This window comes from Vitis vinifera, chromosome 18 (genome assembly GCF_030704535.1).
Source record: "Vitis vinifera cultivar Pinot Noir 40024 chromosome 18, ASM3070453v1".
Lineage (NCBI taxonomy): Eukaryota > Viridiplantae > Streptophyta > Magnoliopsida > Vitales > Vitaceae > Vitis > Vitis vinifera.
Genome location: NC_081822.1, coordinates 2,565,664 through 2,592,373, shown reverse-complemented (window position 1 = coordinate 2,592,373; position 26,710 = coordinate 2,565,664). Strand labels below are relative to the sequence as shown.

At 38.8% G+C, this 26,710-nt stretch overlaps 1 protein-coding gene across 3 annotated transcripts; it reads left to right on the top strand.

Moving 5' to 3' along the window:
- Positions 1-1,053: 1,053 nt before the first annotated feature.
- Positions 1,054-26,104, top strand: LOC100253973 (SWI/SNF complex subunit SWI3C). 3 transcript variants are annotated; one of them, XR_009464888.1, is made up of 10 exons: positions 1,057-1,236; positions 1,316-1,852; positions 2,143-2,681; positions 15,184-15,547; positions 15,635-15,708; positions 23,805-23,947; positions 24,775-24,827; positions 24,905-25,089; positions 25,233-25,898; positions 25,988-26,104. XR_009464888.1 is itself a non-coding variant. In XM_010665881.3 (9 exons), the coding sequence occupies exons 1-9, from the start codon at positions 1,218-1,220 to the stop codon at positions 25,701-25,703; spliced, it is 2,340 nt and encodes a 779-aa protein (XP_010664183.1). In that variant the 5' UTR covers positions 1,054-1,217; the 3' UTR covers positions 25,704-26,104. The 3 variants fall into 3 exon arrangements, 2 of the variants coding, with proteins under 2 accessions (XP_010664183.1, XP_010664182.1); XM_010665881.3 differs by having other exon boundaries at positions 1,054-1,236; positions 24,950-25,089; positions 25,233-26,104; XM_010665880.3 differs by having other exon boundaries at positions 1,054-1,236; positions 25,233-26,104.
- The last annotated feature ends 606 nt before the right edge of the window (positions 26,105-26,710 follow it).

Sequence of the window (26,710 nt, the reverse complement as noted above, 5' to 3'; positions counted from 1 at the left end):
GGTAAATGGATTAGGGGACATTATGGGAAGCTTCCTTCCACGTGTCATTCACAGGCTCAAGACCTTTTGGTCGTCCAAGGTAAACAAATAATTTGTCTGGACCAAGACAAACTCCATCTAACGTAAGAGGAAAGACAAATTTTCTTATTTCCCAATACCAAACGAAATAGACAGACCAAGCCGACTGGGGACTTTCAGACGAACAAACCAAACTAGTTGGAAATTTCGAGCATTGAGCGGATGATTAACCGCCACCAATGCCTAAACAACAATCAAAACAACATTTACACCCAAAAATCAATGTCCCTTGATCGTTACATGCAATCAGTGACATTAACAAACGTAAATGTACAGTTAACGACATGATCCGGGATTCTTGCATGACAAATAATAAATGGGGCTAATCAACAACTCTTATTTGGTATGATTGCCCAATTCGTGCTAAGATAATGACGTCGACTGCCTTATTAAGGTATAGTATTTGCCATGACGATAATCATCAATGCAATAAATACATGAATGCACAATCTACGTTGCGATGATAATGCCATATGTTCTACAAAAACCTCTCTAGAGGCATGAAAAAGGTATGCGTACATAGCCATTCAAAAAGTTTGATTTATTCTTATTAGATTATGACTTAAGCTTCGGAGGGGCATGTCCAGACATCTTTTTGTGCAAGGAAATAATTTGTGTGACTTAGTGAAGCTAGATGACCCTGCATCCGATTGGCATAACACCAACAATTATCAAATAAAACTATAGTTTTCTACTCGATCAAACCACTAAAATTGCAATCTAAATGGAAGAGTTTATTGGACATTTGAGTTTAATTTATAGGTGATATCGATTAAAAAAATGTTTAATGATTAAATTGAGATTTATTAAAAAGAGAAAACGGATTTTGTAATTCATATAATTTTTGTACAACTATGTTTAAAAAAATGAATGTTTGTTTTATGGAGGAAATAAAAACATTATGATTTCATTTTAAAAAATAAGCATAGATATTTTAAATATAAAGTATTATATTCCTTTTCTTTTGATCATTATTTTATTTTTTATTTTTGGGTTTTTTAGCCACAGCTATACGAATCAATTTACAAATCTTTCGGGAGGCAGAGGCGCAGCAGGCCCCAATCGTGCCCTATTGCCCGACCTCTCTTCCCAAGGCCGTAGGACAAAAACCCTCCATTCAAAGACCCCACGAATCAACAATGCCAGCTTCTCCCTCTGGTAAGCATACCTAAAACCCTCCATTACCCCCAATTTCAAAAACCTAACGTTTCAATTCCCCCAATGACTCCTTCATCAGACGCTCGCACCAAATGGAGAAAGAGGAAGCGAGACCCCCATGTCTCCCGCCGTCAGAAGCATGAGGAGGACGAGGAAGATGATGACGACGTCGACGACGAATTGGACGCCGACGCGGATGACGACAACGAGCAACAGCCTCAGCATGGTCCGCAGTCCGGCGCCGTACCCGATCCTGCCCCCTTGATGAGGGAGGTGCTTTCCGATGGCGCCGTTCGAATTTCCGACTTCCCTAGCGTGGTGAAGCACACCGTGAATCGTCCGCACTCGTCCGTGCTAGCCATTGTTGGGACGGAGCGGGCGATTCAGTTTGGGGACACTAGGAATCAGCAAAGCCCCATGTTTTTGGAGAATATATCGCATGGGCAGCTCCAGGCGTTGTCCGCCGTGCCGGCGGATAGTCCGTCTTTGGCGACGTCGGATCAGGAGAGATCGGATGGAGGTGGTTACGTGGTGGCGCCACCGCAGATTATGGAGGGGCGTGGTGTGATTAAGCGGTTTTGGAATGGTCGGGTTCATGCTGTTCCAATGCACTCAGGTTATCTCTTTACAACTTTGGTTTCTCTCTGTACATGGTCTTTATTTATGCCCCAATTTTGTTTAATTCGGTTTTGGCCTCTTCTCTACAAATTCTTTTTTTCGTGCCTATCTACATATAAACGAGTAAAATCAATTAAATTTAAAGCAAAACCGTGCAATCGATATATAGATTGGTCAAACCGAGTTCAAATTCAAGAAATCTGGATTAGGTCAAACACACATCTTTGTTTGTTTGTTTAATTGTGATTTAATTTTGATTTGCTGTTTTTGAACTATTTTTGTGAGCAGATTGGTTTTCGCCTAACACAGTGCACAGATTGGAGAGACAAGTGGTTCCGCATTTTTTCTCTGGAAAGTCTCCAGACCATACGGCAGAGCTATACATGGAATGTAGGAACTTGATTGTTGCCAAGTACATGGAAGATCCAGAGAAAAGATTATCGGTTTCTGACTGTAAGGGCCTTGTGGCTGGCATTCAGGAGGAAGACTTGACCCGAATTGTTCGTTTCCTGGATCACTGGGGAATCATTAATTACTGTGCTTCTTCTGTGCCAAATCGTGAGCCTTGGAGTAGCACATCCTACCTAAGGGAGGATTCGAATGGTGAGGTTCATGTGCCATCGGCTGCTTTGAAGTCCATTGATAGTTTGATCAAATTCGACAAGCCCAAATGTAGGCTGAAGGCGGCTGAGGTGTACTCATCCTTGTCATGTAATGGTGATGAGGACTCCGACTTGGACTGCAAAATTCGAGAGAGGTTATCTGATAATCGTTGCAATTATTGCTCTCGACCTCTTCCAATTGGGTATTATCAATCACAGAAGGAGGTGAATTTCATTATTTATTTATTTTCTTATCTTCTTATTTTGTTTCTTTTCATTATTTCATTAATTTGATTATCTTCTCATTGTCTGTCTTTCTTCCTTCCATGCACTATACACTGAATATTTGGGAGATGATTTTTTAAAATTTTTTTTCAATAAACCATTTGAAATCAGGGAGATCTATTTGATTTTCAGCATATATGATTACCGTGAGATGCATGCACACAAACACATGGAATTCTTTAAATCTGGTCATCTTGAGTTAGTGTGAACTTCAATCAAAAGTTAGGGAGCCTTATATTGGGTGAATATCCTATGACTTTAGCTAGCAAAGGCATAGTATAATTCACTTGCTTAGTGCATTTCATGAGAATTATTGTTTGTGGACTAATGCGAAGGGAATGTGTAATTTACTTAGGCAAGAGTAAAAGACAAGTCATAATTTTGTTTTTGTGAAGCTCATGATAGTTATGTATTATTCTTGTAAAGCATAGAATTTAATTAAGAGAAAGCTGTAGCCGGAGCTCAATTTCAAGTCAGGTTCTTAAACCTTTGGAAGTGCTTATCATGGCAAAGGGAACCTTATGCATGAAGCACTTGAGATTTTGGATCTATGGATCTTAAGATGTTACCTTTGATCATGGTTTTATTAGTATTTTTTTTTTTAATTTTCATATTATTGTTATTATTGTATAAGATTATGGGTTTTTGCTCTATGGAATTTACTTCATATTTAAAGCTTAGGTTTTGTGTTCTTGGTTTTCCACATGCAAAGTATGTCCACACTTTAGGAACTAGAAGCAATGCGCATGTTTGCTTGTGTCTTTTATCAATAAATTGACAAAAGTTGGATTATCAAAAAATTAAAAAGAACTATTCATCATCAATTCTTTGCAACTATGACATTGGAATAGACAAGAGGAGGAAGAAGTTGGTTTGTTATGGAATCCAAATCTTTTGAAATCTCAATAAGGGAGGATGGAGAGAAGCTAATAGTTAAGATCTTGGAGAGAAGCAAAGGTGTCTCTTCTTGGATTAGGATAGGGGAGCTGAGTTTGTGTCACCTATTGGAAGGTGTGGAAGCTGATGGGAAGCAGTGCAACAAAGTGTAAGTGGAAAATGGTAGGGAGTTTAGGTTGGAGAGTCGGTTAAATAGGGTAGGGAGGTACATTCTTTGCGCGGTTAGTTCTGTGGAGGCTAAGAGATATTCTCTGTTTTTTGCTGAACTAAGGATTCTACTTAGGGGGTGGTCTATTATCTTGGCTGAAAAGCTTCATCATCTCGATGTAGTTTCTTCTTTTGAGGCAAGATTGCTACCGTTCACAGTCATGTCAAAGTAAGTGGAGATAGGGGGCATTTAAGTGGAGGCGGTGAAAGGTTTTCATGTAGATGCTACAAGAAAAACTCTCATGGTAGGGTGGGGGAAGCTGTTTGGATTTAGGTTGGGATTGAGGAGGTTCAGAGTAGAAAGGAACAGTTGGTGTGCTGTCTGGTTGGGAGGTGGGTTGAGTGTTCAGATCCAGGTCTAGAGTTAAGCTTGCTGAACAGATGGGGGGTTACTAACTGACCACTAAGTAGGGGAGTGAAGATTTTGTTGTTAGGGTAGCCCTTATTTTATTTGACTTTAAGGATAGATTTGATGCTAAAAAAGTGCTCTCAAGAGGCTTAAGAAAGTTTATCGAAAAGGTGTTGCATTTGGATCGGTGGGCTTCAAAGGTAGGATGCTTTTAGAAAGGTGTGCATGCTAAGGGAGTGTGGTTGAGAGTGGTGGGGCTCCTTTTTTACCTTTGGTGTTGGGAGGTTTTAAAAAAGAATGGAGATTGCCATGGAGGCTTTGTTGCAGTGGATGTTGAAATTTCTCGTCTTCATCATTTGCTATGGGCCAGAGTATTGGTGAGATAAAATGTTTTCACTATTTAGTTATGGTGGAAAGTATCGCCATGGATTTCTCAAGTGGTGTCGAAGGGTATGACCAGTGGCTTGAAGGTTAGGGGTGAAAGATAGGGTGAAACATGTGTTGGTGAGGGTGTGAGAAGGCAAGGATTGTTGGTGCAAAGGGAAGTAGGGGGCATGTTGTCTTTTGATTGCTAGAGTAGGACAATAGGAAGGGCGACAACTGATGTTCTTGAAAAGGTGCTTGCGAAGGAGTTAGGGGGTAATGATGATAGTGGGAGACCAATTGGCAGTGACAGGGGTTGTTTGGACGTGGTGTGTTTTAAGGATCCTCAAGGGGAGATTGTTTTTGGAAGAGAAGGGTAGGACCTTGAAGATCTAAATAGAGCCTGTCTTCCCAATGGTGTTGTACAGGTCCAATGTTGAAGAAGTTGCTTCTTTTTTAAAAGAATGGGCTTTGTTGCTTGGGCTAAGAGGTTTGGTTGGAGTTTAGGGTTGTGGATGGGTCCTTCGATGTTGGTAGAATGTCTATTATTTCCCAGTGCCGACTCCTTTGTCGTCGGCAAACCATTACCTGCTCCCTCGACGTCGGAAAACCGTTACCAACTTCCTCGTCGTTGGAAAACAGTTATCGACTCCCTAGTCGTTAGCAAACAATTACCGACTCCCTCGTTGTTGACAAACCGTTACCGACTCCCTCGTTGTCGACAAACTGTTACAAACGCCCTCGTTGTTGGCAAACCGTTATCGGCTCATTGATGAAAGTCCTTTGAAGGATAACATGTCTCTCTTTGTTGTGGATTATGTGGAGAGAGTGGAACACTTGGAGGACGCCATAATTGTTTTGGGATTTGCTTCATTTTTTTGTTTCTTTTTGGGCTTACTGTACAAACATTTTTAAACTCTACCCTTTGGGTGTTATTCAACTTAGTTGGCTCTCGATTTGTATACATTAGGGTTGGGTTATAGGGGCTGGTGTTGTTATACTTGTATAGGCCTTTTGTCCTTATTGTATAGTCTTCCTTGTTTTGTGGGGGTTTACTTAGTTACTTTTGATCAGGGAGGAAAATATTGAATATCGGAGCATCTCGACACAATATATGGAAGAGAAATATCGCTTCCACAATATTTTATCAATTTATCGTGAATTTCACCTATTTCTCGGGATTTATTAGCATTTTATCTTCAATATATCGCGATAATTTGGGTAGTCAAATGAGGGTCAATGTGGTCAAACTTTTAAAAATGCCTCAAGATTTCTGTCGCGGGGGCTCGAACCCAAGCCAGAAGGTTTAGCTGGCAACGAGCCAATCGTTGGGGCAAGTTTGCCCCTTGATATATAACGTGCACCAAATATATATAAAGTCAAATTCATCATATAGACATAATTTTAAACAAATGTTTTAAAGAACAAATTAATTATTAAATAAATTTTTTTCATCTATTTGAATACCAAAAATTTAAAAATTATCGTGATAATTTTCTTCATAGTGTTTTTAATACCATTAATATATTAATTAAGTATTAAAATTATACATGTATCATCATTTATTTTATATCATTTAATACAATTAAATTAAATGAATTAGAATTTTAATATTAAATATATTTTAAAATTAGACATATTATAATCAAATATCACAAATATTGTTATAAATAATATTTGATATAATTTAATAATAAATATATACTTATGAAATTTATAGTTTTTTTTATTAGCACATACAATATTATTATCAAATATGATAAATCATATTATACATATATCAAATTATTTAATAAAACAATATTTTTTTTTTGATAGGAAACCACGCATGAATATATTGATAGAAAAAAATAGTACATAAGGAGAATGAGAAATCCTCCCGCCAAAAGTAAAACTAAACAATACAAAAAAATAACATGACACTACACCGTCCCATTGGAACTGCACACTGCTAGCCAAATTATTTAATAAAACAATTTAAAAATATCATTATACTTCTAATTACATTTTTATGAAGTTTTTTTTTATATTTTTATAAGTTTTGATTAATTTTAGGTTTATTAATATTTTTTTGCAAAATATTCGCCGATATATCTCCGATATACTCGATATATCGATAAAATCGAAGTACCAATATATCCGTGATTACCAATATTTTCATCCTTGCTTTTGATTAAGTTTGTACTTCATGACGAGAACCTCTTATTCTTCTTATGTTTTTATTATTTATTAATACATTTGTTTGTTTTTGATAAAAATAAAAATAAAAATGAAAGCCCTTTTGGAGGAAGCGACTAGATTTCCAGCTTCATTCCTTTTCCCTATCATTCCTATATACAAGCTCTTTTAGAGTGTTTGATTTGGTGGGCGTGGAAGTAGGGGGGTATTCGATTTTGTGCTATTTTAAGAACTGTGAAGACGGGTTTGTTTTGCTTTTCATGGGGTGTATGGTCTCCCTTGGAAAAGATAGAGAGGGCTTTTGAGAGGAGTTGGGAGTCATCAAGGGGTGGTGGAATGACCCGTGGTGCATTGTAGGTGATTTTAATATCGTCATTAAAATCACCTACAATGCACCACGGGTCATTCCACAACCCATGGAGTATCTTGGGTGTTTCCTTTTTTCGGTAAAGGAAACCCTTTTAGGGTGGAGGGGCTCTTTTGTGGGTAAGAAGAGGAAGAAGGTGTGGCAAGTGGGACCGTTATGCTTGTTTTGGGTCATTTGGAAGGCAAGGAATAAAATTGCTTTTGAAAATAATGTGTTGTCCATCTATAAGCTGAAAGCTTCTTTTGTGTATTTACTTTGGTCGGAAACCAAATTGTGGATGAAAGATGGTCCTTCGACCTTAATAGATTTTGTAGATTGGGTGGGTTCACGATGAGGGAGAAGGTTTTTTGTTTTTCCTTGTTTTGGGTCCAATTGTAAGGGGGTGAGTGTCTCTATACTGTATTTCTGTAGGTTGCTATTTTAGTGCCTCTTTGCAATACAATTCTTTTGCTTATTGATCCAAAAAAAAAAATATCGTCAAATTTCTATGGGTGTGAAGTGGTGTTAGTAGACCATGCCATGAGAAGATTTTTAGAAGTAATTGAGGGCCTTTAGTTGAGAGACCTTCCTTTGCTTAGGGGGCTTTTTACTTGGAGTGGGAGCTTAAATAATTAGTCCTAGTTGAGACTAGACCTTTTTTTGGTATCAAAGGGGGTGAGAAGGCCATTTCAATGGAATAATGCAATGTATCTTGCTTAGCCCAATGTCAAATCATTCGCCGATTTTGTTGGATGGGGTGGTTTGAGGAGAAGCTCTACTCCCTTTAGATTCAAAATGGGTAGGGCCTTTCTTTTTTTTTTTTTTTTTTTTTTTTTGATCAGAAACGAAGAGAAATATATTAATAGAAGGAAAGATACAAGAGAAAGAAAAGAAAAAAGAAACAAAAGAAACCACTAGAAGGATGAGAGGTCCTTCTTACACAAACTGAACAACATAAAAACACCCAACAATAGCTAAAAACAAAGAGAAACCCCCACAAACTCAAACTCTTGAAGCGCAAACCTCACTCCAGTTGAGTTGTAACACATTTAGAGGAACTCCTCTAAAAGCTGCAGAACAAGAAGCCCAAAGAGTGGAATAGAACAAAATCAAATCCCATAATGTCTCTTCCGATCTCCCCTTATCCTCAAAAATCCTCTTGTTTCGCTCTTGCCACACTATCCACACCAAAGTAAGGCAAGCAACTTGCCAAAGAGTCTTGCCTCTTAAAGAGTTCCCCAAGCCTTTAAAAGCAATAACCAACATATCCTCAAAACTCCTTGGAGGGACCCAATCCAACCCAGCCATCTTGAACAACTTGTTCCAGAGTCCAATGGTAACAGGACAATGAAGAAAAAGGTGATCAATCGACTCTCCATTTGCTTTGCAAAGAATGCACCATTGAGGACAGAGGGCCTTGTAGGGTCTTCTCAATTGCAACTTATCATTGGTGTTCACCTTCCCATGAGCTACTATCCAAGCGAGGGCCTTAACCTTTGAAGGGACTTTTGAACTCCACAAAAACTTGGCCGGAAGGAACAAAATAGGATTAGAGACTTTTGACAAGGCCAAGAAAAAAGATTTCACTGTAAACAAACCTGATGAAGACAAAGACCAAGCTCTAGAATCTGCCAGAGAAGGAGAGAAACGCACTGAACTGAGGGAGGACATTAATCTCTGAAGGAGATCAATTTCTGAATCGGTAAGATTGCGACGAAAATTTAAATTCCAAGCCAATGGAAAGGAATTGCCAAGGACATTTGAAACAGTGAGGTTTTTCACAGAAATAACTCTATAAAGATCAGCAAATTGCGAGCACAAAGATTGGTTACCCCACCAAAGATCTTCCCAAAAACGAATTCTCTCCCCATTGCCCACCACTAGGCGAACAAAAGGGGAAAATTCCTGGAAAACTTGAGCAATAGCCTTCCAAGGACATCTGTGTGACCATCTAACCACCATGTTGGCGTCCCATCCATTAGGATGTGTCCCATATATACTCCCTATAACTTTATACCAAAGACCACTCCTTTCTCTAGGGAATCTCCAAAGCCATTTCCCTAAGAGAGCAATATTTCTCAAAGAAATCTTCCCAAAACCCAAACCTCCCAACTCCTTTGGTCTGCTAACAACCTCCCATCTAACAAGATGATCTTTCTTCCCTTCCCCTGCTCCAGACCAAAGAAAATTCCTTTGCATCTTCTCAATCTTTGAAGCAACTGAAGCTGGGATTTTAAAGAGGGAGAGGAAGTAACTAGGGATGTGAGACAAGCAAGACTGAATTAATGTAATCCTCCCTCCCAAAGACAAATAGGCCTTTTTCCACCCATCCAATCTTCTCGAAATTCTCTCAACCACCGGGTCCCAAAAGCCTATTGTCTTTGGGTTCCCTCCCAAAGGAAGACCTAAATAAGATAAAGGCCACTCAGACACTCTACAATCGAAAACCGAGGCCAGACTAGACAATAGTTCCTGCCTAGTGTTAATACCTGAAATGGTGCTTTTCTCTAAGTTGATTTTTAAACCAGAAACTTGCCCGAAAACCAAAAGGATAATCTTGAGGTTTTGAAGATGTTCCATAGAGGCTTTAGAGAAAAAGATAGTGTCATCTGCAAACTGTAACAAGGACACTCTTGTCCTATCCCTCCCCACAGAAAAACCCTCAGTAAGCCCAGTTTCCTCTGCTCTGAACAACATCCTACTCAGAACATCTGCCACTAAAGTAAAAAGGAAAGGAGAGAGAGGGTCTCCTTGTCTCAAACCTCTAGAAGCCTTAACCCAACCTTTTGCATTCCCATTAACTAGGATTGCAAAACTAGAAGAAGACAAACAACCCCTTATCCACAATCTCCATTTCTGGCTGAACCCCTTCCTTTGAAGCACATGATCTAAGAAGCCCCAATCCACATGATCATAGGCCTTCTCAAAATCGATTTTGAAAACAATTCCTTCCTCCCCTGACCTTCTTTTCTCATCCACCACTTCATTGGCTATCAACACAGCATCTAGAATGTGTCTCCCTTCAACAAAGGCTCCTTGAGAATCAGAGATAGTTTCATGAAGAACTTTGCGTAAACGCCCTGATAAGACCTTAGCAATTATCTTATACAAACTTGTAACCAAGCTAATAGGTCTATAATCTGAGATTTTAACAGATTGACTCTTCTTAGGCACCAACGCAATGAAGGTCGCATTTGTACTTTGGTTTATTACCCCATTGGTGTGGAACTCGAGAAACACCCTCATAAGATCCTCTTTTATCACATCCCAACACTCTTGATAAACTGCAATAGTAAAACCATCAGGACCAGGGGCCTTTTCCTTATTCAATTGGAAAACTGCCCTGCGAACCTCCTCTTCAGTAAAAGGCCTATCCAGCCAACCTCCACTCTCACCAGAAATAGGGACCCAGTCAATTCCTTCAATCCTCCAAGACTCACCTACAGGTTTGGAATAAAGATTTCCAAAGAAATTAACAATCTCCTCAGAAATATCCTCAATGTTGTTTAAAGTCTCTCCCCTCTCAGAAATCAGAGACTTAATGAACTTCCTACTTCTCCTACCTGTGGCCACTCTATGAAAGAATTTAGAGTTACAATCCCCTTCTTTAATCCATTTAACCCTAGATTTTTGTCTCCATTGAACCTCTTCCTTTAACAACACATCCTCTAACTCCCTTCTTTTTAAGGTCCTTTCTAACACCAAGTCAGAGTTCAAATTCCCTTCTTGTTCAATTAGATCAATTCTACTTAAGTCCGTAAGAATGAGCTTTTTTCTCTCTTTTAAATCTCCAAAGGTCATTATATTCCACTCTTTCAACTTTGACTTAACAAACTTTAATTTCCTCATAAACTTATGACCTTCCCACCCTTCACCCGTACTCTCTAGCCACCAAACTCTAAACTTCTCCTTAAACTCAGGATGGATCAACCACATATTCTCAAACCTAAAAGGAGTCGGACCCCACTTTAAAGGATTAGTTTCCAAACAAATAGGGCTATGGTCAGAGGTCCATCTAGGAAGCGCCTCTTGAAAACTTTGAGAGAAAAAAGTATCCCACTCAGAAGAAAACAAGAATCTATCCAATCTCTTACAAATAGGGACAGCTTGCATGTTTGACCATGTAAAAGCCGCATTCCTAAGAGGGGGGTCAATCAAGCCACTCTCCCTTATAAACTCATCAAAACACCTCATATTGAGAGTTAATCTGGTCTCCCCCAATTTCTCAGATATCCTCCTAATAACATTAAAATCCCCTCCTACACACCACCTTGGGAAGGTTAGACCAAATAGGTCTTGAAGCTCCAACCAAAAGTCCTTCCTCCACAACGGATTACTCGGGCCATACACTGAAGTTAACCAAAAAGAACCTTCCTCACCAGAGTTAAACTTCACAGTTACAGAAAAAGATCCTACCACCTTCTCTGTACACTCGAGCTTGCTAGAATCCCACAAAATCACACTCCCCCCTGACGCCCCACAGGCTGGAAGAGCAGCCCACTCCACTCTCTTGCCTTTCCAAACACTGCTCACAAACCTCCGATCCCAAGTTTCCCTCTTTGTTTCCTGAAGCATCACAATATCTGGATTTTGAGTACTTAAAAACCTTCTGACTATCCTCCTTTTCTTCTTGGATCCTAATCCTCTCGTATTCCAGCTTAAAATCTTCATATAAACCAAAAACAACCCAGCACAACCAGCACCCAAACCTAATCCTCTCCTCGGTTTCCAGAGGCATTTTTCCCCTTCCTTCTGAAATAAACCTTGTCCGCAAAAGAATTACTCTGGTTTTCTTGTTCCGCACCTTTTCCATTTTCTCTTACTAATCTGATCCTCAACCTCTCCAAAACCGACTGAACCTTGACCATTTTTCCAGGCGTGAGTCCCTCAACCTGAAAGCCTTCCAACGGGAGGCTGGGATGTTCTGGGTTTGGGGACTGAGCCTTCCCTGAGACACAAAGCTCTTCTGGGCTACTTAGAGAGTCCTTAAATAAAGGCCGTTCTTCAGAATTTCGGTTAGAGGTTTCTAGGGGAAACGCCACTCCTTCAGGACGGGACACGCCAACAAGACGACTGGGCTCACCAACAGCAATTTTCGGAAAGGGACTACGCTGAGAGACAAGGCTTGACTCCAACGGAATCGGAGAAAAAGCCTGACATCGAGAAGGAATAACCGAAGAAACAGAGGAGTCGGAAAGAATATTTGGATTAAAAGCCCCATCCAAAGGAAGATCCTTCTCAGAGAGAGCTACGGAAGGAGGACTTACCTTTTTTACCCAGTTGCATGTCGAGATCCCTTCGTCTCCCTCTATCCCCCCGGTGAAGCGTCGGGATTTTTCTGAAACAGGAGAAAGGGCGCCCTTTTTGAAGACTGATCTGCCCCAAATAAAGCCTCGATTTGCTTCCGGTGCGCCATCCCCATCTAGGTTGCGCTTTGGGACAATAGACGTCACCTTTAGGCTCGGCGGCCAACTCCTCGCCTTGCGTCTTGCAGTAACTGAGTTGCCTTTTAGCTTTGCTGACTGAGCTATCGGCATCACCTCCTTTGCAGAGGTTCCTGATCGCTGAAGCTTTGAAGACGAAGGCGTTGCTGGGCCACCATTAGAAGACCCTGCTTCAGTTTCGTGGACTGGACCCACAGAAGGCCCAATGTTCTTCTCCTCAAAATGGGCCCTAGCAAAATGGCCTTTAAAAAAGGCTTCTGGTTTTGTTAGCCCGTCAACACTTCCCTCCGTTGGGCCCAAACAGCTCTTCCCCCTTCCTTTCTCCACTTCGGTTTCTGAATTTGAAACTGAATACCGAACACGGGAGCGATGACGAGGCCTCCATCTGTGGTACTCATTATCCCTAGCAGTAGCTCGTAGCCTTTCAGCATTCTTTGGCCTCTGATGGACGCAACCTTCCGCTGACGTTACTTCGTCCTTGCTTCGATTTGATTCTGGCCTGAGAAGAAAGTCTTCTTCAGCTTCTCCGATGACGGAGACTGCAACTGTAAAAGACCAGGCTCCGTCTTCCACCTCTAGCAAAGCTGGTAGCACGACTTTTGGATGCATCTCCACCCACATCTTTACCTTCGACAAGTCTACGAGTTTCAGAGTTTCCTTTGCCACCTTCGTTACCCTCCCCCATTTCTGTAAAATGTACCTCAACTGAAACTCATTCCATAGATGGAAAGGAAGGCCTCTCAGCTCTAACCAGCCCCTTCTAAACTTTCCACCAACAACAGAGTTTTCTTTTGGTGACCATCTCCTCAACGCAATAACCCCTCCTCTCACTGTTAAGCTCCCTTGATCTTGAAACCACATAGCTCTCCTTGCTGAATCCACAAAAAAGCACCCCTTGTATTCGGAAATGGGGGTTACAGACACCATCCCTTTCGTACCCATCATCCTCGCAATAACTTTCCCTACCTCAAACCAATCCAGAATTTTTCCTTTACTTTCGCAAATTACAGCTCTTTCCCATCTTCCAACTGGCATCGAAGCTCCGTTTCTATGTCCTTTCTCTGCAACCACCTCTGCATAGGACCGCCCTTCTCTGTACATTCCTTTGCTCACCTGAGACTCTTTATCCTTCTCCTTCGAGGCTCTTACAGCCTGATCAGACACATCTTGGACTCTAGAGATCGCCATTCTAAGGGTCTCCCACCCATTGCCTTTAACACCCTCAGGAACAACTAGCACTAGAGATTTTCTCTTTGCAACAATTTCTGTAATTTTCATAAATCTTCCTCTACTATTGAAGCAAATCTCCATCAAATGCGTCCTCGTTTTGCCCCTAATCTTCCGAGTAAAACCCCCGGAAGCCTCCAACTCCACAGCTTTCTTCAAATGTTCCAACAACCAATCCAACTCCTCCTCTCCAAATCCTAACGATACAACAAAACCTCGACTTCTCTCAGTTATTGAAAGCCACATTCCCCCATTGATGCCTTCAAACTTTACCTGAAAAGCCTTTCTTTCCACATCAAAACTTTCCATCACACCTTCCTCGCTAGCAATGGAATATTAAACTAATTAAATTTTCTCTCAATAGGGCCTTTCTTTTTGAAAGAGACCTTTCCATCACTCTTTAGAATTGCATGTGCTAAAAATGCTAGAGGAGTTGTTGGTCTTTTTTTGTGCGTGTGTGTGTGTGTGTGTGTGAGAGAGAGAGAGAGAGGTGGGGGGGCTAAAGGATTCATGCTCTAACTTTCATATGCATTTCCAAGATTGGGAGTTAGAGAAGGAGGGGTAGTTTATGGCGTGCATTCCTGAAGTGAGCTTGTATGGAGAAGGGGAGGATAGCCTTTTATGGAGGGAGGGGAAGGGTGGGAAGTTCTAGGCAAGATCGTACTTTAACTCCTTGTGGGACTTTAGAACATTTCCTTGCTAACAATGTATAGGGTGCTGGTGCTCCTTTGAGGGCATGCTTGTTGCTTAGGATGATGTGGGGAAAGCTTTTTTACCTGTCGACAACCTGATGAGGAGGGGCTTGTTAAATGGCGAGTAAATGTTTTCTTTGCAAGTCTAGTGAATAAACAAATCATATTCTAATTCACTATGATAGAGCCCAGTTGCTAAGGGACTTTTTATTGACCATTTTTGGAATGCAATGGGCCTTTTTAGAGTCAGTTGAGGAACTTCTTATGGATGCAGTTTAGGGTTTGGATAAGCAGTGAAGGAACGTATGACAAATAGCTCTTATTTGCTTGTTTTGTTGCATTTGGAGAGAGAGCATAATAGTCAGACTTCAGAAGGAGCTTTGGAATCAAAATTGAAGGAGGCCTTTATCAAATCTCCCTTATGGAGTGGTCAAGGATGCACACCATGAGGGATGATGAATTGCTCATTATTGGATTTTCTTGCTAGTTTAAATTGGGTTTAAGTGTCTTTTTGTTGCTGCTTTTGGTGCAGCTAGGTGTTTTTTTTTTTTTTAAATCTTTTCTTTTGTTGATTCTTGCATACTCTTTGTGCAGAAAGGGTGCACCTTGAACAACTCTAGTGTAAATTGGTTTGATGGTTGTACCTAAAAAGACTTGATCCATTTTTACATCCTATCTAAAGCTTTGTAGCTCTGAAATGAGTAGTGTGTTAAACCTGGAACTTGATTTCATTGAACAGGTCGATGTAATGCTATGCACAGATTGCTTCTATGAAGGGAGGTTTGTAACTGGTCATTCAAGTATAGATTTTATACGGTTGGATTCCACAAAAGATTATGGTGACATTGATAGCGAAAGTTGGAGTGATCAGGAGACTTTACTCCTGCTTGAAGCAATGGAATCTTATAATGAGAACTGGAATGACATTGCAGAGCATGTTGGTACCAAGTCAAAAGCACAATGCATCCTTCATTTTATTCGTATGCCCATGGAGGATGGCCTACTTGAGAATATTGAAGTTCCAAGCATGCCAACTTTATCTAATTCTTTGAATAAAGTTGATCAGGAAAGATCACATTCAAATTCAAATGGGAATTTAGCAGGTGATTATACGCTCTTATAGTTTCTTCCCTTTACATAACAATGATGTATCTATAACATTTCATATCTGCATTTCTCTTTCATTCCAGGATCTTGTCTCCCTGGCCTTGATTCTGATAGTAGGCTCCCTTTTGCAAATTCTGGAAATCCAGTTATGTCCATGGTATGTGATTATACTATCCTATACTATACGTGGTTTTGGATTTAATAGTATTTTACTTAGAGCATTTGAGTGTTAATACACTGTTTGAAGTGATTTAATTGCCAAAAATAATCTAATTTGTTATTGGTTAAAGATGGTTTTCATTAATGAAGCTCTCCACATGCTCAATAAGAGCTTGATATGATGATCCAGCTTCTTTTTCTTTTGTGTACTTATTATACATCTCTCTCTCTCTCTCTCTCTCTCTCTCTAGTTTATGGAGCTCTAAGAATTAGACAAATGCAAAGAGATTTTCAATATGCTGGCAAAGGCGGGGCAACAATATTATGTTGTCAATTGGAGTAAAGTTTGTCAACTTGAGAAGTCTGGGGCCCTAGAATTTAGGTGTCCCTTGATGTGGCTTTGCTTGTCAAGTAGTTTTTGAAGTTTGGGAATGAGGTGAGAGGCATTGCAGGAGTCATTGTGGCAAAATATAGATTCTATAAGAATGGTTGGCTTGGCTCCATCAATGGAACAGTATTCAAGGGTTCGATTAATTGAAGTAGGGTTCAACTAAACCAGGCTGAGTTTTCACCCCAGTCCAAAATTCCCTATTCAATTTAAAACCTCAGGGCCTAAACAAAAATATTTTGAGTTTTAAGTTAACTTAGCAATGGTCCTAATGTTATTTTTGGAACCAAAAGTTGAGTTAAATTTCTTTAAAAGATATCTAAGTGAATATCTTTGATAGGCAGAAGAGAACGGTATTTAATGGACACCTAAACAATGGGGGCACTTAGATGATTAAATCTCTTGGAAAGGCTTTGCTAGGAATGGTACTTAATTAAAATTTTGGTGAATCCTCTTCAAATGCAGTGTTACTGCTCTCTTCATAATCTTTAGTCTTAATGGATTGGAACAGAGGATGCACATTGGCGCTATAGTACAATTTAATCCTTTGTGTAAAATGCCAATTTTCATAATTTTTGACTCATAAAAACCTAACATGATTCTTTGGTGAGTGTAAGGTTGGGTCTGGAGCAGGTGATGTGAGGAGATGGTCTTTTAGTCAAATCTAGGGTTTTGTTTTTTAATAAGAGAGCTGAATTTGGAGTACTTATGATAAGATAATTTCTCCCCTTGTTCCAAAAGAAGTGATCAATTTCTCATGAATTGCACTTTTGGAAATCTCTGGTCCCACTGAAAGCTTTTTTTATTTATTTTTTATTTTTATGTGTTTGGTGGTGCATCTATGACAAGTGCCTTCCTAGTGTTAGTTTTTGTTGCAAGATGTCATTCTTTTGAACCATTTGGGGATAACATATGCACCATATCACCATAATTCTCACTTTGAGCTGGTCCTGCTCATGTAAATTTTGCCCAATATACATTAAAATGGTTTTTCATGCTAGTCAAAGTTGATTGAAAGTTATATCAAACATTGTTGAATGAGAGAGAACATCAAATTTTGATGGGCACGTGTGATCAAATATTGTGGTATTTTAGGATAATTTTTTTGTTGTTAAACCCTTATTGGGTCTTCTATTATGCAGTAACACACATATTTTGGGATTCATGCAACATTGCCTAAAATTGGGGTGGGCTAAATGAACTTTTCAATATACTGAAGAAGACACATTATCTCTTCCATCTCTCCTGCATGTTTGCCTCTCATTTTTTTCTAAAGACGGTTATAGTCGTTATAAGAAAACTGTTAGAGCATGATATACATTTTGGGCTAAATCCAATCAGCTTAAGCTTTAAGTAAAGTTGGTAATTCAACATGATATCAAAGCTCAATTTAGTTAGAGGGCCCCGGTTCAAGTTGTTCCCTGATTTGTCTAATTATTTGTGATCACAAATGTGTGATTTGTTTGCAACTATTGCCTCCCACAGTTGTTTAGGCGAATGTTTGAGTAGCTTAAACTTTTAAGAAAGTTGTTAGTTCAATGGCTACCTTATTCATAATTAATTCTAGACAGTACATTACCTTATTGCTTGGATAAATCAACATTAATTCCCAAGTCTGTTATTGACAAAATGTGTCCTCCTTTGTCATTTGAGCAAGCCTAAATCAATTCTTTAGCTAGTGCTTGATACACTAAAAGAAGGTAAAGCAAGCAGGGATTTGGGGGGGAGACTTTTCTAAAAGGAGAGAAAATCTTGGGTGCAAATGCTCTATACTCTTTTTTGTTTTGTTTATATTTTGCAACAGCTGCTGGTATTTTGTTTAAAAAGATACTACAAGTTCTGGAATTTGAAGAGTAAGTTGGAGGATCTCAAGTGCACTTCAGCACTTAGTTCTTAAAGTGACATTTAGTATAATGAAGGATTACTTTTCTATCAGCACTGTGAGCTGAGTAAAGAATCTCTTCTGGAGATCTTGGTCTAGGGGTCCGTTGGACTCAGTTATGTCATCCTCCCAGGTGCTTTATGATAATAAATTCTTATTCACTTGATTTTGCTGTGTGGAGAGAGGTCTGCAGGGGTAGTAGACCTTAAGGAGGCTTCCTCAGTTTGGGAGCCTGCTCACTTAAGGAGTCTAAAATTTAATTTTGACGGATGGTCTTATGCAATTTGAGCCACAGAGATTCTGGGATCATCAAAGGTTGCAGTGGTAGTGTAATTAAGGCTTACTCCCTTGAGGAATCTAAAACTTAATTTTGGCAGCTGGTCTTTATGTAATTTAAGCCACATGGTGATTCTGGGATTCATTAGAGGTTGCAGTTGCAGTGTGATTTAGCTTACACGAAACCTGTAGGATCTAGGCTGGCTATAAAGGTAGACATTCTATCTTTAATGGGAAGGTTTGTCAGAGGTGATGTCTCTGGGTATCAGTAGACTTCTTGTGGGAGGAGATGCAACAATTATCATTATTCTGTTTCTCTAGGGAGGAGGGGTGCTTGGAAAGGAGATGTTTGAATTTGAAGAATTTAGGTTTTTCCTGGAGAGATCTAGAATTTCATTTTACTGGAGGTCTAAATGTGCTAACCAGGTAGTAGATCAGTTGGTAAAGGATGGAGCCTCCATGTTAGAGGGTTTTTTAGGGGACTCCTTCCCTCTGAGTGATTGTAGAGTATAAAAGGCTTTCGGAGTTCTTTAGAGGGCTGCTTCTTTATGTCTGTTTTGGATAATGTGGATGGAAAGAAATAGGAGGCCATTTGCAAATGCTAAGTGTTGGATCAAATAATCAAATCTCCCCTTATATGTATTTTTTTGTATTGGGCTCGAGATTAGCGTGTGCATAGATGGCTATTCCTTAACCATGATAGACTTTGTAGATTGGTTGGGCTCCAAGTGGGGAGATGAAGGTTGTTTTTTGTTCTTTCTCTTCCTTTTTGCTTGTTTGTTGGCACCTCTTTTATAGGTCAGGTGTATTTTGGTGCGCCATTTTTCAGATGCTTTTAATATATTTTTCTCATTTTGCTTGTCAAAAAAAAAAAAAGAAGCTTTGGGAGTTCTTATATTCTTTGATTTCTACTTTTCCTTCTCCATTTGCTGAAGGATAGCTGACCACTGTATTTTCTTTCTTCTTTTGATTTATGAAATGTTTGTTTCATATTAAAAAAAGAAAATATAATTAGGGAAGTTGCTTGCCATTTAATAATGGTATGGGGTCCTAGGTTCAAGGAAGTTAATCCTAGTATGATTAGAAAAATCGATTTGTGACGGTGTATTATTTTGCCTATTGGGAGTATTGACAGCTGACCCTATTAAACCAAACAAGAAGGAAGAAGCTTTTCTTTAAAGAATCTTAAACTCATGAAAATTGATGAGTCATCAGAATCTAATTAGTATATAATGGGCAATCCTCTTCCCCTATTAAAGCACACATGCATACACCACAAACCAAAATGGAAAAAGTATAATTTGCCTACTAAAAAATAGAACCTATATATATATAATATATATATATATATATATCCTGCTATTGGAAGAAGGTTATCTATGTGGAAGAGACAATATTTATCCAAGGGAGGAAGGGCGACTCTCATTCGTAGTACATTATCGAATTTACCCATCTACTTAATGTCTTTATTGTGCTTACCAAGCTCAGTTAGACGGAGATTAGAGAAAATCCAAAGGGATTTTCTATGGGGTGGGGGCAATCTGGATCATAAGCCTCATTTAGTAAGATGGGAGTTGGTGTGTTTAAGTAAGGCGAAAGGAGGTTTGGGGGTCAAAAGCCTTTCCTTTCTTAACAAGACTCTTCTTGCAAAGTGGAATTGACGCTTCGCAAATGAAAGAGAGGCTTTGTGGAATCAAGTGATTAGAGGGAAGTATGGAGAAGCCAGAGGGGGATGGTGCTCGCGGGAAGTGAGAGAGGCTTATGGGTTGGGTTTGTGGAAAGGAATTAGGATGGGATGGAAGTTGGTGAGTGATAGGTTGGCTTTCATAGTTGGTAATGGAAGAAGGGTGAGCTTTTGGAGGGATAGATGGTGTGGGGAGTCTTCTCTGTGTATGACCTTTCCCTCTCTTTTTGCTTTGACGATTGAGAAGGAAGCGTGGGTGGCAGATATTTGGGATCCTTTGGTTGAGGGGGGAAGGGGGGGTTGGAACCCCTGCTTTTTAAGAGCTTTCAATGATTGGGAGATTGAGGAGGCGGAAAGATTTATGGAGAGGATTCAGAGTAAAAGAGTTGTTGAGGATGTGGAGGATACGGTATCCTGGACTGAAACCAAAAGCGGTAAATTCTCGGTCAAGTCCCTATTCATAGCTCTTGAGGCGGGTGGTCCATCTTTGTTTCCTTCAAGCTTTATTTGGAACGTGAATGTGCAGCCCAAGATAAGCTTCTTCGCATGGGAGGCTACGTGGGGAAAAGCCTTAACTTTGGATCTAGTCCAGAAAAGAGGATGGGCCTTGGCGAATAGATGTTTTATGTGTCTTGAGAAAGAGGAGAACATAAACCACCTTCTTCTTCATTGTTCCAGGACGAAGGCGTTATGGGATCTTCTTTTTGCTTTATTTGGGGTGTCTTGGGTTTTGCCTTTTTCAGTTAGAGAAACCCTTCTAAGTTGGAATGGTTATTTTTTGGACAAAAATCGCAGGAAGGTATGGAAAGCTGCTCCTCTTCACATTTTTTGGACGGTTTGGAAGGAGAGGAATAGATTGGCTTTCAAGGATGAATTGTTGTCAATTCAGAGATTGAAACACTCTTTTATTCTTACCTTATGGGTTGAGGCTAAGTTGTTCATAGACGATTGCCCTCTAACTATAGCTAATTTTATTGATTGGTTGGGGTTTAAGTAGGCTGTGGCAATCAGTTTTCTTTTTTGTCTTTTGGCCTTTGATGGCGGGTGTATAGGTTTGTATACTTTGAGTCGCTAATTTAGCGCCTTTTTTAATGAAATTCATTTACTTATCAAAATATATATATATATATATATATATATATATATATATATATATATATATATATATATCCTGCTATTGAGATTTTTCTAATAAAAAATATCCTACTATTATTGCAAATTGATATGAGGCATATGGCCTCCTCAACTGGGAGATGTGACAAGTGTAAACTAAACAAGGAGAATATATATATATATATATTTAAAAGAAGTATGAACCAAGGAAATTCAGTAATGGTATCAGTATCTAATTGATTTAGAAAGGAAAATTCGGTTGCTGCAGGAACCAGGGCAGTTTAGGCTTACTCATCGCTCTATCAGCCTTTGAAACAATCTCGTTTAAAGAAGTGTATCTTGAGTTTGTCATTTAACCAATAAATGGTATACTCTATGAACCTTAAAGATAAGACTTCATTTCCAAAGAAACTTGTAGAGCATGATTGCCAGGGATGTGACTAATGTGAGGGAGAGAGAGGGGATTTCAAACTTGATGAGCCTTTGTGATCAACTCTTGTGGTATGTTATAACATGATTTGGTTCTTGACCCTTACGGGTTTTCTATCAGATAATGGTACATGTATCTTGAGATTTATGCAATATTGCCTAATTTCGTAATATACTAGAGAAGGGAGGTGCTTCATAGCAAATCCTTCTAAGGGTTTTCCATCTTCTTTTGGCTTGTACAACACCTTGTTCTTGATTGCATGCCAAATGGTTCCTGAAATCTGATTTTTCTTGTTATTTAGTTGATCATAATTAGTCCTAGACCATCAAATAATCTAATTGATTTATTTCTTTAATTAAAGTCCTGGACCATCAACAATATTAAAGTCCTGGCTATGTGGCTGACAAAAATTATCCTCTTCTGCCATTTGGGCTAACCTAGATTCATTTTTTTAATTAGCTTGTGAGACACTAAAAAGAAGGTAGAAGCAAACATGTTCTTGGGGGAAGGGGAGACTATTCAAAACAAGGAGAAAAAAGATCTTGGTTGCATGGTCCACTAGATCTTCCTTCTTTCTCTTCTTCCCTTCTTTTTGGCAACTGCTGTTGAGATTTTGTTTTAAAAAAAGAGATTAATTTCCAGAATTTTGGAGGTTAAGGTGATGTGTGATCTTAGGTTAGGCCTTAGGTTGAGGCTTCAGTAGTTTGGGAGCTCTCTCCCTGGAGGTGTGTAAGCTTAATTTTGATGGCTGATCTTTGTGAAATCCAGGCTAGACAGGGATTGTGGGTTTCATCGGAGATTGCAATAGCTATGCATGATAAGGTTGACTCAAAACCTATAGCTTCTTGGGTGGCTATAAAAGTATAGATTGAGCTTTATTGGAAGGTCTATGGGAGGTGAAGTCTCTGGGTATTAATAGACTTCTTGTTGAACTGGATGCAACTATTTCATTTCTTGTGCGTCTCTGGGAGCAGGGTGCCTGAAAATCGAATTTTTGGATGTGCAAAATGTTGGATCTTTCTGGAGAGATGGGAGTTTCTTTTTACTGGAGGCCTAGATCAACCAAACAGGCAGTGGAATGGTTTGTAAAGCATGGAGCTTCTATGTTGTAGGTTTTTGTAGGGGACTTCTCTTCCCCTTTGGTGATTGTAGAGTGTAGTAGGCTATGGGAGCTTCTTTATTCTTTCATTTTCTTCTCCTTTTGTTGGAGTGCTGATCCTTGTAATTTTTTTTTCTCCTTTTTGATTAATAATATATATATATATATATTTTTTTTTTTCTGGTGAAAAATAAGTAAATAAGACAATATACATTAGGGTATGTTAATTGCATGTAATGCTTGAGTACCAGATGGAAATTTAATCTAATTGTTGGATGTAGGAAATCTAATCCTAATATAATTAGCAAATTTATCTAGGGGGTGTGTATGTCTTTGCTAACTGGGACTAGCAACAACTGACAAGTTAAAGAGAACAAGAAGGAAAAACCATTTTTTAAAAATAAAAATCTTAATTTTAATTGTTTTTTATGTTTTTCTGGAAGAATTGTGTACAACTGAAAGTTGAGTGAGCTTCAGTATTTAACTAATTTAGAATGGACAATCCAGTTAGAGCTGACAAGGCAGTTTAAATTTTGGGATGTTGATCCTAGAATTATTAGCAAATTAATATGAGGAAGGTATATCACCCCACCAGCTGGGACTGATTTACAACTTTTAAAGGGAATGAGAATGAAATTTATTTGAAAGAAGTCATTCTCATTTAACCATATAATGTTCTGATTAGAGAGAGACCAATCATCTTATAGGGCTTGATTGCAGGGCTGTGAAAGGGAGTGGGGGAGGGAGGGTGGGAATCTAATTTAGCCACAGTGAAATTCTTCTCTTAAAAGCAATCTCCTTTAGTCATTATTCATTAAAATTTTCAAAGAGCACACTTGAGTTTTTATTCATTAAAATTGCATTACCTTAAAATTTTACACTTGAACAAATTCATGAAGAGAAGTCAACAATTTCTTAAAGATCAATTTTTTTGCTTACATTTCTAATATTTTAATTGGAATTTTTAGAAAACAGAATCAGTATGCTTTTACCATCTTATAATATTTTGACAATGATTGATGGAAAAACCGAACAATTAGTATGGATGCAATTTATGGAAAATGCAAATCATACTGGGTTCTGAAGCTGATAATTGTGTGCTATCTTTGGGCTTTAGTTTGACAGGCTCTGCAGCCTGGCAGATGACACACTTAGTTGTTCTCTCTCTCATTCTGTGGGTAACTTGAGTTCTTACAGATCTAATTTGTGGATAACTTTCTAGGTTGCCTTTCTAGCCACCGCTGTTGGACCACGAGTTGCCGCAGCCTGTGCCCATGCATCCTTGATAGCATTGTCTGAGGAAAACGCTTTAGCTGCTGCTTCTGGATTCATCATACCGCCGGAAGGATCTGGACATGGAAATAGGTAATGTATTCTTTCTTTTAACTCACTACTTAACATACATGTTGCCCTTTGTTTATGTTATTTTTTTTTCTTTATGGTATGAAGATGGTTTCCAAGAGACTCATCATGGAGGTGGAAGTTAGGGGCCTGTTTGGCAATTGTTTTGGAAAACAATTTTATGTTTTCCAAAACAAAAAAAGAAAAAAAGAAAGGAAAACACATTTGACAACCAGAAAACAAAAAACAGTTTTCTGTTTTTAAAAACAAAAAATATGGTATTTTTAAAGAATGTCTTTTAGTTGTTTTCGATTATTTTCACTTTTTTTCTACAGGCTGTTTTAAAAAATAATTATACAAATATGTAGAATGGTTAAAAATGAAATTACTATATATAAAAGTTATTTTTAAAAGATGTTTAAAAACATAGAAAACAAATTTAAAAAATTTCATGTTCCCAAATATACCTTTGTTTTATAAAATATTAAAGAACAATTTTAAAAAGCTGTTTTTCATAACTGTTTTAAAAAACAGTTACCAAACAAGGCCTAGATTCCCTTTTTTTTTTCTATGTAGTGGTCAGTGTATATTGCTAATGCCCTTTTATCCTTCAACAGGAGTGTTATCATTTTCTAATGATTCATCATTTGGATGGAGGTTATAGTTTCTTTTCTACTAGTGTTTCTCTTCTGCCAGTTTGAATTATGGCTTGTGTTCTACTTGTAATAATGAGTATGGCCATGGCTTGAGAAACTGAGTAGGAGGTTTTTTGATCAGGAAATGCTGCATAGTGTAATTGTTAATTTATAAACTATAGAAAACAAATTAATTTTTTCCCCTCACTCATGAAGGATGAAAGAAGGTGGTCCACATGGAGAGCTGACAAATTCAAGTCAGCACCAAGGTAGTCCATTGATTCTATATTTTTTCTTTTTATATTTTTTGTGGTTTCTGTTAAAATATCTCTGAAATAAACTTCAGATGGAAACATAGCAATACAAGGCTCATGGGGTCAAAATGATGCAGAGGTTGCTTCATTACCTGTTGAAAAAGTTAGAGCTGCTGCAAAAGCTGGTCTTGCTGCAGCAGCGATGAAGGCAAAACTGTTTGCTGATCATGAAGAAAGGGAAATTCAGAGGCTTTCTGCCAATATTATTAATCATCAGGTAAAGTTGTAGAGTTGCTACTCCTTTCAATTACGATTTCTCTTGGATTACCTTAGTTGCCTCTCAAATGTGGTTTTTGGCATGATCGGTTTGATTTATACAGAATAACTCGAAGCTTTGTCTGACCATGTTTATTGACACAGTTGAAGAGATTAGAGCTGAAGCTGAAGCAATTTGCAGAAGTGGAAACCTTGTTGATGAAAGAATGTGAACAGGTGGAGAGGGCAAGACAAAGGTTTGCGGCTGAGCGAGCCCGCATTATATCGACCCGGTTTGGACCAACCGGAGTCACTTCACCTATGAATCTTCCAGGTGTTGCTCCTGCTTTGGTTAGTAACAACACTGGCAACAATAGGCAACAAATCATATCAGCCTCACCTTCACAGCCAAGCATTTCTGGGTACGGTAATAACCAACAAATGCATCCACACATGTCGTTCATGCCGCGGCAGCCTATGTTTTCATTTGGACCACGCCTGCCCCTTGCAGCCATACAGCCATCCTCATCAACTCCTTCTCCAAATGCCATGTTTAACAATTCGGGTAATTCACAGCCTACTCTCAATCATCCAATGATGAGGCCTGTATCAGGGACTAGCTCTGGTTTAGGTTGAGAATTAGGCAGGCAAATTCGGGATTTTGGTTTAATTCAATTAGAAGGAAATATGACACAGAATGACAGTGAAAAGTTTTCATCTGTCATGCCTCACTTGGTTTTCATCTGGAGGGAAGCCATTGGCGCCAGGTAGTTGGACTTCCTCTCAGTCACAGTTTGAGGATGCAGCTGGACTGGTTGCATAAAGAACAAAGTATGTTAATCAAGGGAGGCTCGATTTATTAGCAGGTTCATTTAAAATACTTTTAATTTTAATTCCCAATTTTATTTTTCTTACTGCAGTGGTGGTCTTTATAAATTAAGATGATGAAGAACTTGAACAGGATGCTAAAGATGTTTCAGTCTTTGCTGTACAGATGATATGAATATGCAGGGAATTAGGGCAGTTAAAATGCTTTATTTTGGGGCTTTACTCATCATAATATCAGTATTTGTTTTCTTAGGATGCAGGTTAGTTTGGGTGTCTTCTGATGCAACTTCAAGATTTCTGAATGCCCATCTCCTTACCCATTACCCCTACCAGCCAAGCATTAGTGCTTGGGAATGTGTCTTCAACCGGATGCTGAGTTTGCTCCCAAAATAGGGTATATTTGGAACCATATATATTCAAAGGTGATTGTTACAAGTTAGAGGAAAGTTTCGTTTGTTTTTTATTTTTATTTATTTTTTATTTCTTTTGCTAATTGGGTTTTAAAAGAGGCATCTCATAAATGCTTTTTTCTAGCCTTGTTATAAACCGGTAGTTATTACGTGCCTTTTTTTTTGAAAAAAAAATGTTTTTTATGCTTATCTTTTAAAGGCAAAATGCATCGTACAGAAATTCTAGTCTCCCTCTCTATTGGTCAAGGGGCTGATGAGATAAAAGGAATTTTCTGGAGATTAGAGTCACAAAATACAGGGAGACCTTGAGTTTTTGCAGTTCTTCAATGGTTAAGAATTGTACCCAAATAGGGTGTGAGAGTGAGCAAGAGAGTCAAATTGAAATGGGGGATAGGCTCAAAGGGA

Bases quoted from the DNA above. Each gene is read 5' to 3' on its own strand.
- LOC100253973 (XM_010665880.3), top strand. The intron at 1,853-2,142 runs GTTATCTCTTTA...TTTTGTGAGCAG, and splicing joins TGCTGTTCCAATGCACTCAG to ATTGGTTTTCGCCTAACACA. The intron at 2,682-15,183 runs GTGAATTTCATT...TTCATTGAACAG, and splicing joins ATTATCAATCACAGAAGGAG to GTCGATGTAATGCTATGCAC.